The sequence below is a fragment of the Chiloscyllium plagiosum genome, unplaced genomic scaffold (assembly GCF_037043375.1).
Source record: "Chiloscyllium plagiosum isolate Xiang-an unplaced genomic scaffold, Cpla_swu_hap1 HiC_scaffold_24, whole genome shotgun sequence".
In the NCBI taxonomy this organism is placed as follows: Eukaryota; Metazoa; Chordata; class Chondrichthyes; order Orectolobiformes; family Hemiscylliidae; genus Chiloscyllium; species Chiloscyllium plagiosum.
In genome coordinates, this window is record NW_028270162.1 from 64,884,637 (window position 1) to 64,900,494 (window position 15,858).

Below are 15,858 nucleotides of genomic sequence, written 5' to 3' on the forward strand. Positions count from 1 at the left end.
TTTTTAACCTGGTAATTGAAAACTGCCAGCATGTTGACAGTGGAAGATTCAGTGATGGTAACACCACTGAAGGTCAAGGAACTCTGGTTCGATTGTGTCTTATTTGAGAATATCATTGTCTGGCATTTGTATGGAACAAATGTTATTTGTCACTCGTCAGGCCAAGGAGAGAGTGAGGACTGCAGATGCTGGAGATCAGAGTCGAAGAGTAAGGTGCTGGAAAAGCACAACCGGTCAGGCAGCATCCAAGTAGCAGGAGAGTCAATGTTTCAAGCATAAGCTCTTCATCAGGAATGTCAGGCCAAGCCTGGTTATTGTCCAAATCTTGTATTTGGACATGAACTGCTTCACTATGTCTCCAAATTCTCATCTCTCCACAGGGCAAGAATCATTTCAGGACATTCTTTTCCTATGAAAGAAAAAAAATAGAGTGACGCCTTAAAACATAAGATAGGTGCCAACTTGATTAGTGCTCAGATCTGCCATCTACTCCTGCACTAAAACTGATTGACAGGGTAAACGTCGAAGATGTTTCTATTTGTGGACGGATGCAAATAAATAGACATTAGTTATGCATGAATCAATGGTGCAATTCAGAAACAAATTCTTTGACCGAATATAAAACAAGATGATGTTGGAAATATTCAATCTGGATGGTAACATCACTGGCTCGAGAAAAAGAGTTAATGTTTCCCTTCTGAGGACTGAGGTAGAAAAGTCATATAATATAAAGTGCATTTCTCTCTCGACAGGTGCAGGAAATTTCTGGTTGACAGAATCTGTTTTAGATTATCCAAACAGCGTTGAGACTTTGAAACTCATGACAAGCGTTTCAGATCTCAGTCTGCTCTGGGAGTTCTTGAATTACATTCCTCGCCGGTCTGTACATCTCATCACAGCTCCCACTAGAAGACGCTTCATACTTGAGTGTGAGAACGGATTTAGTTTTCTTACCTGGCAGCATTCAGCGTTAAAAGTGCAAAAGATTTGATCAACAATGAATGTATTCTTGGCAAATCGAAATTCAAACATTCTTCGCAGGATAAGAAAATATTCTGTTCACTTTACCTATTGAGATTCCAGTATGTCCACACCTCTCTGTTCTGTAGTCATTTACAGCCAGGACAAAATTATGTTAAAGGGATGGTGCACGTACTTTCATGTATTAACGGTTTCCATCATCACACATCCCTCGCTCATGCGGATAAGGATGTGCCCGAAACACCGCAAAGCTCATTACGCATGCGCAGCCTGCCGCGTCTGGAGCATGCGCAGTACCAGACGCGACGTGGAGCCAGAGGAAGCGGACGACAAAAAGATGAATAAAAGGTTGAAACGAGAAAGTGAGAAATTGATTAAGTGGGAAGTCTATGAAGTGGGCGGAGAGGCTTTATGAAGTCTCAGAGTAACTGTAGTCGCCGGATTGTAATATACCGATGAGTGTTTTGTCGCGAATGATCCGGGATTGCTGTTTGCTGGCTCTGGGTGGCCGCCGCCATCTTTGTTGGGGGTAAGTGTTCCCTGAGGTACCTGTGAGTCGCCATGTTTATCCGGGGCGAAGTCTCCGCGGAGCATGTGGGTGGCGTTTAATGGTTCGGGGCGGGCAGGATTTACAGAAAACAAATTCAAACCAAAAGTGTTTTTTTTCTGATTTTATTTAATCCCGGATTGATCGTGATCAATTTTGCAATTTTAGAGGAAACTCGAACATGACATAAGGGTTCGATTACTTACAGTGTGGAAGCAGGCCCTTCGGCCCAACAAGTCCACACCGACCCTCCGAAGAGCAACCCACCCAGACCCATTTCCCTCTGACACTATGGGCAATTTAGAACGGCCAATGCACCTGAGCTGCACATCTTTGCACTGTGAGAGGAAACCCACGCAGACGTGGAGAGATTGTGCAAACTCCACACGGAAGGCTGGAATCGAACCCAGGTCCCTGTGAGGCAACAGTGCTAACCACTGAGCCACCGTGCCACCCATAATAAGTATCTGAATATGTACGATTAAATTTATGTGTTCCGTCTGTATCAGGAAATTAACTGAGATACACTAATTGTGGTTAGATTAGTGGTGGCTCAGTGGTTAGCACTACTGCCTCACAGTGCCCAGGTTTGATTCCACGCTGAGGCGACTGTCAATGTTGAGTTTGCACATTCTCCCCATGTCTGCGCGGGTTTCCTCCAATAATCCAAAGGTGTGCAGGTTAGGTGAATTGGCCGTGCCAAATAGTCAGGGGTATATATAGTATAATAGGGTAAGGGAAGGTATCTGGGTGGATTACTCTTCGGAGGGTTGGTGTGGTCTTGTTGGGCTGAAGGATCTTTTTCCACACTGTAGGGATTCTTTATGATTATATCTATGGGCTTAGTTATCAAGAAGAATCACACAAAAGAATCATAAAGTGCTAATGGAACTATAAATGCTATTCAGTCCAGGCTAGCTCTCCAGAGCAATCCAGTCAGTCACTTTCTCCTAGTCAGTCCTATTCCCTTGTTTTTATCTCTGTGCCTTTGCATATTTCTCTCAAATGCTGGTTCAGTTTCCTTTGAAATCAATCAAGATCCAATTTTCTTTGCGGACTAATTAATCTATCTTGTTAGCTTCAAATATCTATGCCTGCGAATCCCTGAGATTGTGCACACTCCTTAGTATTGTACCATTGCTTCTTCGTATCCCTCCTGCTAAAATACATCACTTCACTATAGGGGAGGTATCCCTGGAAATTGAATAATAAGATGTGCGTTTGATCAAAGTTTTGGGGATATGATTGGCGACTGATAGTGGAGTGAGAGGGGAACTGTTTCTTTGGATGTGGAATCTAGGATGAGCAGTCATGGTCTGAACATGACATCAGATTCTAGTATATTTTCAGGTCAAGTGTCCCAGATCCTTATTACTGTCTGATGGTGCAGAAATTGCAGAATTCTGTATTCAGTTTGGAAAGTGTCAAATTGAAAGAAAGCTAAATGCCTTGAGCTCCCATGAGTTTCATTGGAATGGTGCAGAAGTCCTTCAGGACAGACTGGTATAAAAGATGAAGTCACATGAGCTGGGAAGATAGATATAGAACTACCTGAGCATAGGAGACAGAGTATAGCGGTGGAAGGATTCTTTTTGGAATAGTGGGTTGTGACTAGTTGTGTTCCACAGGAATCAGTGCTGGGACCTCTGTTGTTCATGGTCTACATAAATATTTGGAGGAAAACATAGCTAGTATAATTAATAAGCTTGCAGATGACAGAGTTGTGGAAAGTGAAGAGGAGTGGCAGATGATATAGCAGGATATAGATCAGCTGGAGGTATGGGTAGAATAATGACAGATGGTGTTTAATCTGGACAGATGTCAGGTGATGCATTTTGGAAGGTCAAATACAGGTGGAAATTGTACAGTGAATGGCAGAACTCTGAGGAGCATTAATATGCAGAAGGATCTGGGTGTGCAATTGTTGAAGATGGTAGTGCAGGTAGACAAGGTAGTTAGAAAAAGGCCTATGGCATGCTTGCCTTTATTGGATGGGGCATTGAGTATAAGGATGCTGTCCAAGGCCCCAAGGGAAAACTTGCGGCCACACCTCCCCCCTTACTTCCCTCCAAGGCCCCAAGGGATACTTCCATATCCGCCACAAATTCACCTGCACCTCCACACACATCATTTATTGCACCCGATGTGGCCTCCTCTATATTGGTGAGACAGGCTGCCTACTTGCGGAACGTTTCGGCGACACCCGGACCAACCAACCCAACCACCCTGTGGCTCAACACTTCAACTCCCCCTCCCACTCCACCAAGGACATGCAGGTCCTTGGACTCCTCCATCACCAGACCATAGCAACACGACGGTTGGAGGAAGAGCGCCTCATCTTCCGCCTAGGAACCCTCCAACCACAAGGGATGAACTCAGATTTCTCCAGTTTCCTCATTTCCCCTCCCCCCACCTTGTCTCAGTCAAATCCCTCAAACTCAGCACCACCTTCCTAACCTGCAATCTTCTTCCTGACCTCTCTGCCCCCACCCCATTCCGGCCTATCACCCTCACCTTGACCTCCTTCCACCTATCGCATTTCCAACACCCCTCCCCCAAGTCCCTCCTCCCTACCTTTTATCTTAGCCTGCTGGACACACTTTCCTCATTCCTAAAGAAGGGCTTATGCCCGAAACGTCGATTTCCCTGTTCCTTGGATGCTGCCTGACCTGCTGCGCTTTTCCAGCAACACATTTTCAGCTACAAGGATGCTGTAGCATTATAGAACCTTAATTAGGCCACATTTAGAATATTGCATACAGTTCTGGTCACTACACTACCCAGAAAAATGTGGATGTTTTGGAGAGGGTACAGAAAAGGTTTACCAGGATGTTGCCTGGTATTGGGTATTTTAACTATGCGGGAAGGTTGGAAAGACTGGGTTTGTTTTAATTGGAACACAGAAGGTTGAGGGGCGACCTGATAGAAGGCTATGAGACTGTGAATGGAATGGAAAGATTGGAGTTTGTGAGGCTTTTTTTCCCCCCAAGGTGGAGGGATCAATTACGAGGGGACACATGTTCAAGGTGCAGAGGGGATGTTTAAAAGAGATGTGAGGCAAGTTTTTCACGTACAAGATCGTGAGTGCCTAGCATGTGTTGCCAGAGGAGGTGGTGGAAGCAGACACAATAGCATTGTTCAAGGAGCACCCCGATGAATACATGAATAAGTAAAGAATATATGGATGCTATAAGTGAAGACAGTTATAGTATGGAAGGGCAAAATGTGTTGGCAGAAGCTTGGTGGGCTGATGGGCCTGTTCCTGTGCTATATTGTTCTTGACAGAGATTTGACAGTGGGCTGGAAAGTTAAAATGATAAATAGAACAAAGAGCAAAGAAAGTTTACAGCCCAGGAACCGGCCCTCCAAGCCTCCAATGATCAGAAGCTCATGGTCCAGCTTACAGACTGTATGGATATTGTTCTGCAGGTTAATAACCCAATCTCTCCCAGTCCAAAGATGTGCAGGTTAGGTGAATTGGCCATGCTAAAATTGCCTGTAGTGTTAGGTGTAGGGAAATGGGTCTGGGTGGGTTGCTCTTCGGAGGGTCAGTGTGGACTTGTTGGGCCGAAGGGCCTGTTTTCACACTGTAAGTAATCTAATCTAATCTCTCTTTGCTGTTCACGGTGTGGAGTGGATCCCATCATGAGCAGTGAGGACAGTAATTAAAATGCGTAAGATGCAAACGATTCATTTATTTTCATCTTGCAAAACCATGAAGATAGTCTGAAGAAAGATATGTTATTTGCAGGGTAGGTTATAAAATACAGCAAACCATTACCAAAGTACTCCACTCTCTGCTAAAGGAAATCCTAACTGTTAGAATGAATATGATCCCCTTGTTTTTTCAGTAGGTTTGAATTTTCGATCGAATGCATTCTGACACATGGAGCAGTTTCTTCCAGTTTGAACCTGCCGCAGACGGTTCTAGAAGTGATACTTTTCCCATGCTCGGCTTGATCTTGTCTTTCAGTTTGATGAGTTTGGGAGATCCTGTCAAAACTTTAATTATATTGCTGGAAGATAAAGCCCACCTCCTTTAATGCTATCCATTTTTCTTAGTTCTCCCATAGAGAACAGAGTTTTATGTAGCTCCCCATTGGGCAACAGGTTCCCTTGAAGTTTATTACTGAACCAGTTCTGTCAAGAGCTTTCATGGTCACATTGTTCTCTTGCCACCTCCACAAATTACCAGATTTATTCAGTCCAATTTTCAAGTACTGCTTTTGTGTTTGAGAGTCACAGTTCTTCCTTTCTGTTTTTCATTCATTTTACAGACAATTGGAACATTCGCAGTCGGTAAACTCAAACGTCACTTCAGATTCTGATTAAAATATTGAATTCATCAGGACCTCAATATCATCAGATATTGTTCATGGAAGCCAAAACCAGTGTTTGTGCTGAGAGACCATGGCAATGTGGAGACTGTGGGAAGGAATTCAAATATCCATCTCATCTGGAAAGTCATCGACGTAGTCACACTGGGGAGAGACCGTTCACCTGCTCTGAGTGCGGAAAGGGATTCATTTGGTCATCCAACCTGCTGACACATCAGCAAGTTCACACAAGAGAGAGGCAGTTCATCTGCTCAGAATGTGGGAAAGGATTCACTCACTCCTCCCACCTGCTGACACACCAGCGAGTTCATACCGGGGAGAGACCTTTTAAGTGTTCAGACTGTGGGAATTGCTATAAAAGTTCTGGAGAACTAATGTCCCATCAACGTGTTCACACTAACGAGAAACCATTCGGGTGCTGTCACTGTGGGACTCGGTTTAAACGATCATCTCAACTCACGATACACCAACGAGTTCACACTGGAGAGAGACCGTTCATCTGCACAGTGTGTAAGAAGGGATTCATTCACTCTTCTGACTTAGTGAAACACCAGCAAGTTCATTCTGATGAGAGACCTTTTAAATGTTCAGACTGTGGGAAATGCTATAAAAGTTCTGGAGAACTGATGTCCCATCAACGTGTTCACACTGATGAAAGACCCTTCAGATGCTCTCACTGTGGGACTGGGTTTAGACGAATGTCTAACCTCACTGTACACCAGCGAATTCACACAGGGGAGAAACCATTTACTTGCTTTAAGTGTGGGAAGGGATTCACCAGATCATCGTATCTGCTGAAGCACCAGCAAGTTCATTCAGACGAGAGAATTTTAAGTGTTCAAAATGAGGGAACTAGTATAAAAATTCTGGATAATTAATGCCAATGAACTTGTTTGTGTTATTGAAATACCTATAAATGCTCAGTTGTGGAAAACGCTTTAAAAATTCTCAGCTGATGATCCATCAATGTGCTCTCACAAGGGAGATTGTTCCAATGCTGTCACTGTGGAACTGTGTTCAGGTGATCATTTCAACTCATTGTACACTGGGAAGAGACTGTTCATTTCTTTCGAGTATGGAAAGGAACTAGCTTGATCATCCCACTCTCTGAAACACCAGTGATTCCACAAGTAATCACAGTCGTTTCATTTTGCTCTTAATAATGTTTGGGAATGAGGCTATTTCGTCAGGGTCTGTCTCTACTGATGTTAAATTGACTCTCCTTTAATCATAGGTTTTTGATTTTCTGGATAAAAATGAATAAATTAGCTTTGTGTTAAACACGCAATTCATGTTTTTTTCAAATATCACAAACACAACTTGATTACTTTTGACCTTCTTAGCGAAGGGATTTAGGAGCAAGGATGTCCTGCTACACTAGCTGGAATATTGTGTACAGGTGCAGTCTCTTTATTTGTGAAAGAACGGAGGCAGTGCAGTGAAGTTTTACCAGAATGAATCCTTGGATGGCAGGGCTGACATACAAAGAGAGACTGGATCAGTTAGGACTAGTTCACTTGAGTTGAGAAGAGAGGGATCTCATGGAAATCAAAAGGTTCTGACAAGACTACATAGGATAAACACAGGAAGGATGTTTTCAATAAACAGGAAGTCCAGAATCATGGGTCACACTTTATAGATATGGGCTAAACCATTAGGACTGAGAATAGTGAACTTCTGGAACTTTATGCACTTGGGGCCAAAACACTAAGTGTTTTCAAGACTGATTTAGATATAATTCTTGGGGTGAATGGGATCAAAAAGTATGCAGGAGAAAGCAGGAACAGTTGGACAATCAGCCATGATTGTGTTAAATAGTGCAGCAGGCTTGAATGACCAAACGGTCTATTAATATTTTCTTTATCGATGGTTATTAGTTTCTCTAATACTTTTTCTCTTGTGATCATTATTATGTTTATTTCCTCCCCTCTTTGCTGCTTGACTATTTAGTATTTTTCAAATGTTTGACTGAGGAAAAGTATGTTTAACTCCAGCTTCTTCCTCACTCCCCATTGTTATCATTTACGCAGCCTCATTCTCCAAGGAGCTGATGTTCACTATTCTCTCTTTTTATTTATTGCAAGAATTAATTGATCATGATATACATTGTTCCTCCGCAAACATCTATAAGCCCCTTGTACACTAGCATTGTGGGAGGGTCTTCACCACATTAGTGTACAGCTGTTTAATAACGACAAACATTGTGGAAAAGAAAACACATTCGATCAAATCTTTTTGTCTTGCACACTTAGGCATATTCACAATAAGCACCAATGGAAAGAGTAACAAACATTTCATATTGTAAGAGAAGACTGCTGACCAGGTGAAAAATAGACACTTGGTTGGTAAAGGCATTGCAATAAAAAATGCACTAGTTAAGTAGTCATAGAGTCCTACAGCACGGAGACAGGCCCTATGGCCCAAACTGGTCCATGCCTGACCAAAATGTCCGCGCTAACCCCATTTCCCTGCACTTGACCCATATCCTTCTAATCCTTTCCTATCCATGTATTATTCAAATGCCTTTTAAATATTGATAATGTAACCACCTCAACCACTTCCACCTTCAGTAAAGAAGTTGCCCCTCAGCTTCCCTTTTATTCATTCCTCTCCAACCTTAAACTGATGCCCTTGATTCCCCAACCCTTGGAAAAAGACTGAATGCATTCATCCTATCCTTGCCTCTCATGATCTTATATACCTCTATAAGGTCCCCTCTCAGTCTCGTATGCGAGCCTGTCCACCCCTATAAAACAGACTATTGAGTCCAGGCAACATCCTTGTAAGTTTCTTCTGCACTCTTTCCAGTTTACTAACATTCTTCCAAAAACAAGGCGACCAAATCTGAATACAATCCTCTCAAATGCAGTCTCACCTGTACAACTGCAACATCCCAACTTCGATAGTCATTGATGAAGGCCAGCCGCCTTCATTGCCCTGGTCTAATCTGTGACTCCACTTTCAGAGAGCTGTGAACCTGAACACTAAGATCCCTCATGTTCAGTACACTTCCAAAGGCCCTACCATTCTCTATGAAACTCCTACCCTGATTTTACTATATAAAATGTAAGCCTTATCTATATTAAACTCCATTTGCCATTTCTCGGCCCACTTACCCACCTGATCAAAGTCCTGCTGCAGTTTCTGAGGACCTTCCTCACTGTCCATGATACCACCAGTTTTAGTGTCATCAAAAAACTTAATATTCATGTGTTGTACATTCTCATCCAAATAATTGATATAGATAACAAACAGTAATGAGTCCAGCACCAACATCTGAGGCACTCCACTAGTTACAGGCCTCCAGTCTAACAAACATCTTTCCACTATTACCCTCTGCTTCTTACCATCAAGCCAATTTTGTATCCAGTTTGCCAGCTTGTTCTGGATTCAATGTGTTCTAATTTTCTGGAGCAGCCTACCATGTGGAACCTGATCAAAGGTCTCACTGCAATGCATATAGACTATGCCTACCGCCCTGCCCTCCTCAATCTTCCTGGTCTCTTCATCAAAGAACTCGAAGAAATTTGTGAAGCATGATCTCCCACGCCCAAAGCCATGCCGACTACAGTAGCGCCTCGACTTATGAACTTGATCCGTTCCGGGACCCGGTTCGCGAGCCGAAAAGTTTGCGAAACTGAATCAATTTTTCCCATTGTTCGGATAGCGTAAGAATGCTTGGACAGCTGTTCACAGCACATGCGCCAAAGACGAACTGAATGAGATCACGCGGCCCCCGAGAGCTTTTGCGTTCAACAAACGTTTAGCAAAGCAGAACAATGAAACTACGTGGTCGCACACAGGCTTTTTCGTTCATACCTTCGTTCGTACCTTGAATTTTGTACGTACGTTGAAGCCAAATTTTACGTACAATCCTGTTCATAAACCGATTTGTTCGTGAACGTGGTTGTTCATATGTCGAGGCGCTACTGTACATCTAATCAAACCCTCTCTTTCCAAATGCATGTATATCTTGTCTCTCAGAATCTTTTCAAGTAACTTACTCACCACAAATGTTAAGTTTACTGATCTATATTTCCCAGGCTTTTCTTTGCAGCCCAATGGCGTAACATTTGCTACTCTCCAGTCTTCCGGGACCTCACCCGTGGCTGTTGATGATGCAAAAATATCTGCCGGGGCCCCCATAATCTCTAGCTTCTTGCAGTGTTCTTGGATATATCTTGTCAGGACCAGGCGATTTCTCCACATTCATACATTTTAATACATCCAACACCACCTCTACTGGCATATGGACTGTCCAAGAAATCGCCACTACCTTCCCAAGTTTTCATGTCCTTCTCCATAGTAAACAGGAGAAATATTTGTTGAAAACCTCGCCCATCTCCTGTGGTTCTACACATACATGTGCACTTTGTTCCTTAAGGGGCCCTATTCTTTCTCTAGTTATTCTTTGTCCTTTAATATATGTAGAGTACCTCTTTGGATTCACGCTAATCCTCTTAGCCATAGGTATTTTGTCCCCTCTTTTCACCCTCCTGATCTCCTCCTTCAGTGTGCATTCCCTGCATACCTCCAGGGATTCCCTTGATCGCAGCTTCCTGTATCTGAGCCACGCCTCCTTTTGTTTCTAGTCAAAGCCTCATTATCTCTTGTCATCCAGGGTTCCGTCGTCCAGCCAACCTTGCCCTTCACCCTCACAGGAACATATAGATCTTGAACCCTAGTTATCACTCTTTTGAAGGTGTCCAACTTGCCAGAGGTGCCTTTCTGCAAACAAACTACTCCAATCAAACCCTGCAAGCTCGTTTAATTCCACTTGCCTTGTCCCAATTTAGAACTTGAATCTGTGGACTAGTCTTGACCCTCTCCATAACTATTTTAACATTAATAGAACTATGGTCACTGGTTCCATTGTGCTCCTCTGCTGTCATGTCTGTCACCTATCCTGCCCTATTTCCGAGTTTTGCCCCTTCCTGAATAGGATCCTCTATATATACTAATGAATTCACTTAACAAATTCCACCCCATCAGCCCTTAATGCTATGACAGCCCCAGTTTACGCTAGGAAAATTAAAATCCCCTACTGTGACAACCCTATTGCTCCTATAAGTGTCCTCAGTCCCCCTGCATATTTGATCCTCTAATTCCCATTGACTATTTGGGGGCCTATAGTACAACAACAATAACGTCACCATCTCCTCCTTATTTCTTAGCTCCACCCAGAAAGCCTCACTCGAAGACCTTCGGTTATTTAATCTGATTACTATGTGATACTTAATCAAAAGTGCAACTCACCCTCCCCTTCTTGCACCACTTCTGTCCTGCCAAAAGCACCTGTACCCTGGCCCATCAAGCTGCCAGTCCTGTCCCTCCCTTTGCTATACTTCTGTAATGGCTATAATATCCAGTCCCACGTACCTACCCACAGCCTGAGTTCATTGGCCTTACCAGTCAGCCTTTAATCCAGCGGGCATTCCTTTCTCCCTGTCGTGTTCCAGCCTGACTTGTCTCTTCAACCTGTTATTTCTGATTACTATATCTCCTTCGAGTCTCACACTTGCCTCTCTGCTGTTGAGGATCCCACCCTACTGCCAATCTAGTTTAACCCCTCCCTTGTAGCAGTGGCACTGTTGCTCAGTGGTTAGCACTGCTGACTCACAGTATCAGGGACCCAGGTTCGATCCCAGACTCGGGCAACTGTTTGGAGTTTGCACATTCTCCCAGTGTCTGCGCGGGATTTCTCCAGGTGCTCTGGTTTCCTCCCATAGTCCAAGATGTGCACGTAATATCAATTGCCCATAGTGTCCAAAACTATGTAGTTTCCGCTCTCACTGTCTAGTTCTGGACTTCCCTATTCCAGGGAAAGGACTTTATCTATTTATCTTATCCATGCCCCTCATGATCTTGGAAACCTCTACAAGGTCACCCCTCAGCCTCTGACACTGTAGAGAAAATAGCCCCATCCTAATTCAGTCTCTCCCAACCCTGGCACACAATATACCAAAACTGGCCCAACCAATGTACTGTGCATATGCAATATGACCTTCCAACTCCTATACTAAATACCCTGATCAATAAAGGAAAGGATACCAAACACCTTCTTCACTATCCTATCTACCTGCACTCCAAGCTCTCTTTGTTCAGCAACACTCCCCAGAACCTTACTATTAAGTGCATAAGTCCTGCTATGATTAGCTTTTCCAAATTGCAGCACCTCGCATTTATTTAAGTTAAACTCCATCTGCCACTCCTCAGCCCACTGGCCAATCTGATCAAGATTCCAAGAATAATGAAGCAGAGAGCATAGATTTAAGGTATTTTATCAGAAGCAGCAATGATAACATGAGGAGGAATGTTTTCGTGTCATGAGTATGATTATAATCTGGAATGTGCTGCCTGAGAGTGTTGCGGAGACTATTTGAATTGAAAGCTTCATGAGGGAATTGAATCATTATCAGAAAATGAAGAATGTGCAGGGTTATAGGGAGAAAACCAAACTGTTTTAAGGTTATCTGCAATTCTCCAACAAGCCGGACAACATGAGGAATCCCCTTTGGCTGAGAACCCTTAAAATGGACAGTAATTTCTGCTTTTTGGGCATGACTCTCAAAGGCAAGAGTGAGAGGTATTTATCCCTGCAACACTGGGTCAGACACCTGCCCACAACAAAATCCAGACCATTGCCAAGACCACTCTCAGCAAGGGAAATCAAAATGTTGGAAGCAACTCAAAAACCCAGAAGGACTGTACTAGCCACACCATGAGATGGCCCCGCATGTGGGCTGTACTAACATTCTTCTTTAATTGCCTTCAGTGACTGTCACCACTTCACTTCTCTGTAGCTGCTACCCAGCCTGTTTTCTCATGGATTTCTCTTCCACTGTCCATTCCAACGCAACCTCTGTCCTCACCTCTGACTCACCCTTGCAGACCCTCCTCCCCTCCCTTATAGCATCAAAATAAATGAGGGAAATCTCTGACAAAATGGCATAACTTCAAATTGTCACTACACCAGTTGTAGCATGTTCCAATAAATCCTCTTTTATTCCCCACTCAGAGAAGTGGACTAGGACTGATTAGATTACTTACAGTGTGGAAACAGGCCCTTCGGCCCAACAAGTCCACACCGAACCACTGAATCACAACCCACGCAGACCTATTCCCCTATATTTACCCCTTCACCTAACACTACGGGCAATTTAGCATGGCACATTTTTGGATTGTGGGAGGAAACCAGAGCACTCAGAGGAAACCAGAGCACGCAGACAATGGGCAAACTCCACACAGAGAGTCGCCTGAGGCGGGAATTGAACCCGGGTCTCTGGCGCTGTGAGGCAGCAGTGCTAACCACTGTGCCACCCACATGACTGTCTCCATGGATCAAACCTCCCTGTATTCCTTTGCTGGGCACTGGTGCTGGAATGAAGTGTGCATCATTGGATGCGAATCTTGGAGTTGGGCTTTATGAGGACAGCAGGTTGGATTCAATGCTGCAGGCAGGGAAGAAAAATACAGCTCCCTACAGGTCCAGGCTGGCAGCTTGAGTTTGTTGTGATGTTTGTGTCTGATGCCTGCTAATGTACATAGACCCAGTCAATGTTTGTGTCCTTCTAATGTACACAGACCAAGTCAATGTTTGTGTCTGGTATCTGCTATTGCACATAGACCCAGTCAAGTATAAGTTGCCTGGAGAGACAATAGTCCTGGGAATTCTCACAAAACAAACTCCTTTTCAGGCAGGATGAAGAATGGAGAAAGAAGAATCTATCCAGTGATAATGAGCTGATTGCTAATCTTACCGAAAACAGCAATGTCAAACTTCACACTGGACAGCTTTCTATCTCGCGGTAAGTACAGGACAGCAATTCAATTTCGTCCCGTCCACTCACTGACACAGTCTTCCTCCTCATTACCTCCTTCTTTTCTTCCTTCACTGTCTCATTCCGTTTCCTCCCCCTTTGCCTTTCTCACAACTTTCCTTTCTCCATTTCCACCTCGTGCAATCTGTCTTCTTCTCTCTCTTTGTCTTGTTTCAAGAAACTTCACAGAAACAGGAAATAGTAAGACATATAAAGTTGACTAAAAGCTTCCAAGTAAAAAGGAAAAGATTAGCACAGATTAGCACAGATTAGTGGGCTGACTAAAAGCAGACAAAAGAAAATAACTTCCCAGAAATATTAGAGACCTAAAGAACTAGTGAGAATGGGAAACAGAAAGAATTTAATGTTAGTAAAAATATAAGCGTCCAGGAGAGTTTTTGAGAGCAGTATGTCAATAGTCCAATGAGGGAAGGGGCCATATTGGACCTGGTATTGGGGAATGAGCCAGGCCAGGTGGTAGAAGTTGCGGTGGGCAATTTCTTTGGGAACAGTGACCACAATTCTGTAAGTTTTAGAATAAAGAAGAGAGTGGTCCTAAGGGAAGAGCTAAACTGGGTCAAGGCCAATTATATCAAAATTAGTCAGGAGCTCGGAAATGTGGATCGGATACAAGTATTTGAAGGGAAGTCGACATTTGAGATGTGGGAAGTTTTCAAAGATAGGTAAGAGATAGTGCAGAAAATGTGTTGCTGGAGAAGCGCAGCAGGTCAGGCAGCATCCAGGGAACAGGAGAATCGACGTTTCGGGCATAAGCCCTCCAGCATCTGCAGACCTCACTTTCTCCTTAGAGATAGTGCAGGATAGGCATGTCCTGTTGAAGGCAAAGGATAGAAAGGGCAAGATTCGTGAACCGTGGATGACAGGAGAAATTGTACAACTAGCCAAGAGGAAAAGGGAAGTGTTCATAAGGTCTAGGTCGCTAAGAACAGAACAGGCCCTGGAGGAATATCGGAAGAGTAGGACAAGTCTTAAACAAGGAATCAAGCAGCTAAAAGGGGTCATGAAATGGCTTTAGCGAGCAGAATTAAGGAGAATCCCAAAGCATTTTATTCTTATATAAGAAGCAAGCGGGTACCTAGAGAAAGATTTGGTCCACTAAAGGATAACGAAGGAAGACTGTGTGTCGAACCTGAGAGAATGGGTGAGACTCTGAATGATTACTTTGCATCAGTGTTCACTGAGGAGAGGAACACGCTGAATGTTGAGATTATAGTTAGAAGTTTGATTAGTCCTGATCACGTTGGAATAAGTAGGGAAGATGTGTTGGGTAGGCTAGAGGTTATTAAGGTGGACAAAGCCCCAGGACCGACTGGGATCTATCCCAGGTTGCTGAGGGAGGCGAGAGAGGAAAGAGCTGGGGACCTGACAGATATCTTTGTTGTATCCTTAAATACAGGTGAGGTGCGAGAGGACTGGAGAGTTGCTCATGTTGTCCCCCGTACAAGAAGAGTAGTAGGGATATTCCGGGTAACTACAGACCAGTGAGCCTGATGTCGGTGGTGGGAAAGTTGCTGGAGAAGGTACTGAGAGATAGGATTTATTTATATTTAGAAAAGAATGGGCTTATCAGTGATAGGCAACATGGTTTTGTGCGGGGGAGATCGTGCCTTACCAACTTAATAGAGTTCTTCGAGGAAGTGACCAGTTGACAGATGAAGGAAGGGCTGTTGATGTCATAGACATGGACTTCAGTAAGGTTCCCCATGGTAAACTAATGGAGAAAGTGAAGTCACATGGTGTGCAGGGTGTTCTAGCTAGGTGGATAAAGAACTGGTTGAGCAACAGGAGACAGAGAGTAGTAGTTGAAGGGAGTTTCTTGAAATGGAGAAAGGTAACCAGTGGTGTTCCACAGGGGTCAGTGCTGGGGCCACTGTTGTTTGTAATATACATCAATGATCTGGAAGAGGGCACTGTTGATATGATCAGCAAGTTTGCAGATGACACGAAGATCGGTGGAGTAGCAGAAAGCATAAGGGACTGTCAGAGAATACAGGAGGAGAATTGGGTGGAAAAGTGGCAGATGGTTTTCAACCCAGACAAATGTGAGGTGATGCATTTAGGCAAGACTAATTCTAGAGCGAATTATACAATGAACGGAAGAGCCTTGGGAAAAGTTGATGGTCAGAGAGATCTGGGAGTGCAGGTCTGTTGT

General features: G+C 43.8%; 1 protein-coding gene across 2 annotated transcripts; it reads left to right on the top strand.

The window, feature by feature from the left end:
- The first annotated feature begins 1,324 nt into the window (after positions 1-1,324).
- On the top strand, positions 1,325-7,147 carry LOC122562892 (uncharacterized). 2 transcript variants are annotated; one of them, XM_043716217.2, is made up of 2 exons: positions 1,325-1,510; positions 5,806-7,147. In XM_043716217.2, exon 2 carries the CDS (start codon positions 5,904-5,906, stop codon positions 6,741-6,743), a length of 840 nt encoding a protein of 279 aa, XP_043572152.1. In that variant the 5' UTR covers positions 1,325-1,510; positions 5,806-5,903; the 3' UTR covers positions 6,744-7,147. The 2 variants fall into 2 exon arrangements, with proteins under 2 accessions (XP_043572152.1, XP_087856407.1); XM_088000281.1 differs by lacking the exon at positions 1,325-1,510 and adding an exon at positions 5,129-5,280.
- The last annotated feature ends 8,711 nt before the right edge of the window (positions 7,148-15,858 follow it).

Excerpts from the sequence above, each read along its gene's own strand:
- LOC122562892 (XM_043716217.2), top strand. The coding sequence starts at position 5,904 with ATGGAAGCCAAAACCAGTGTTTGTGCTGAGAGACCATGGCAATGTGGA.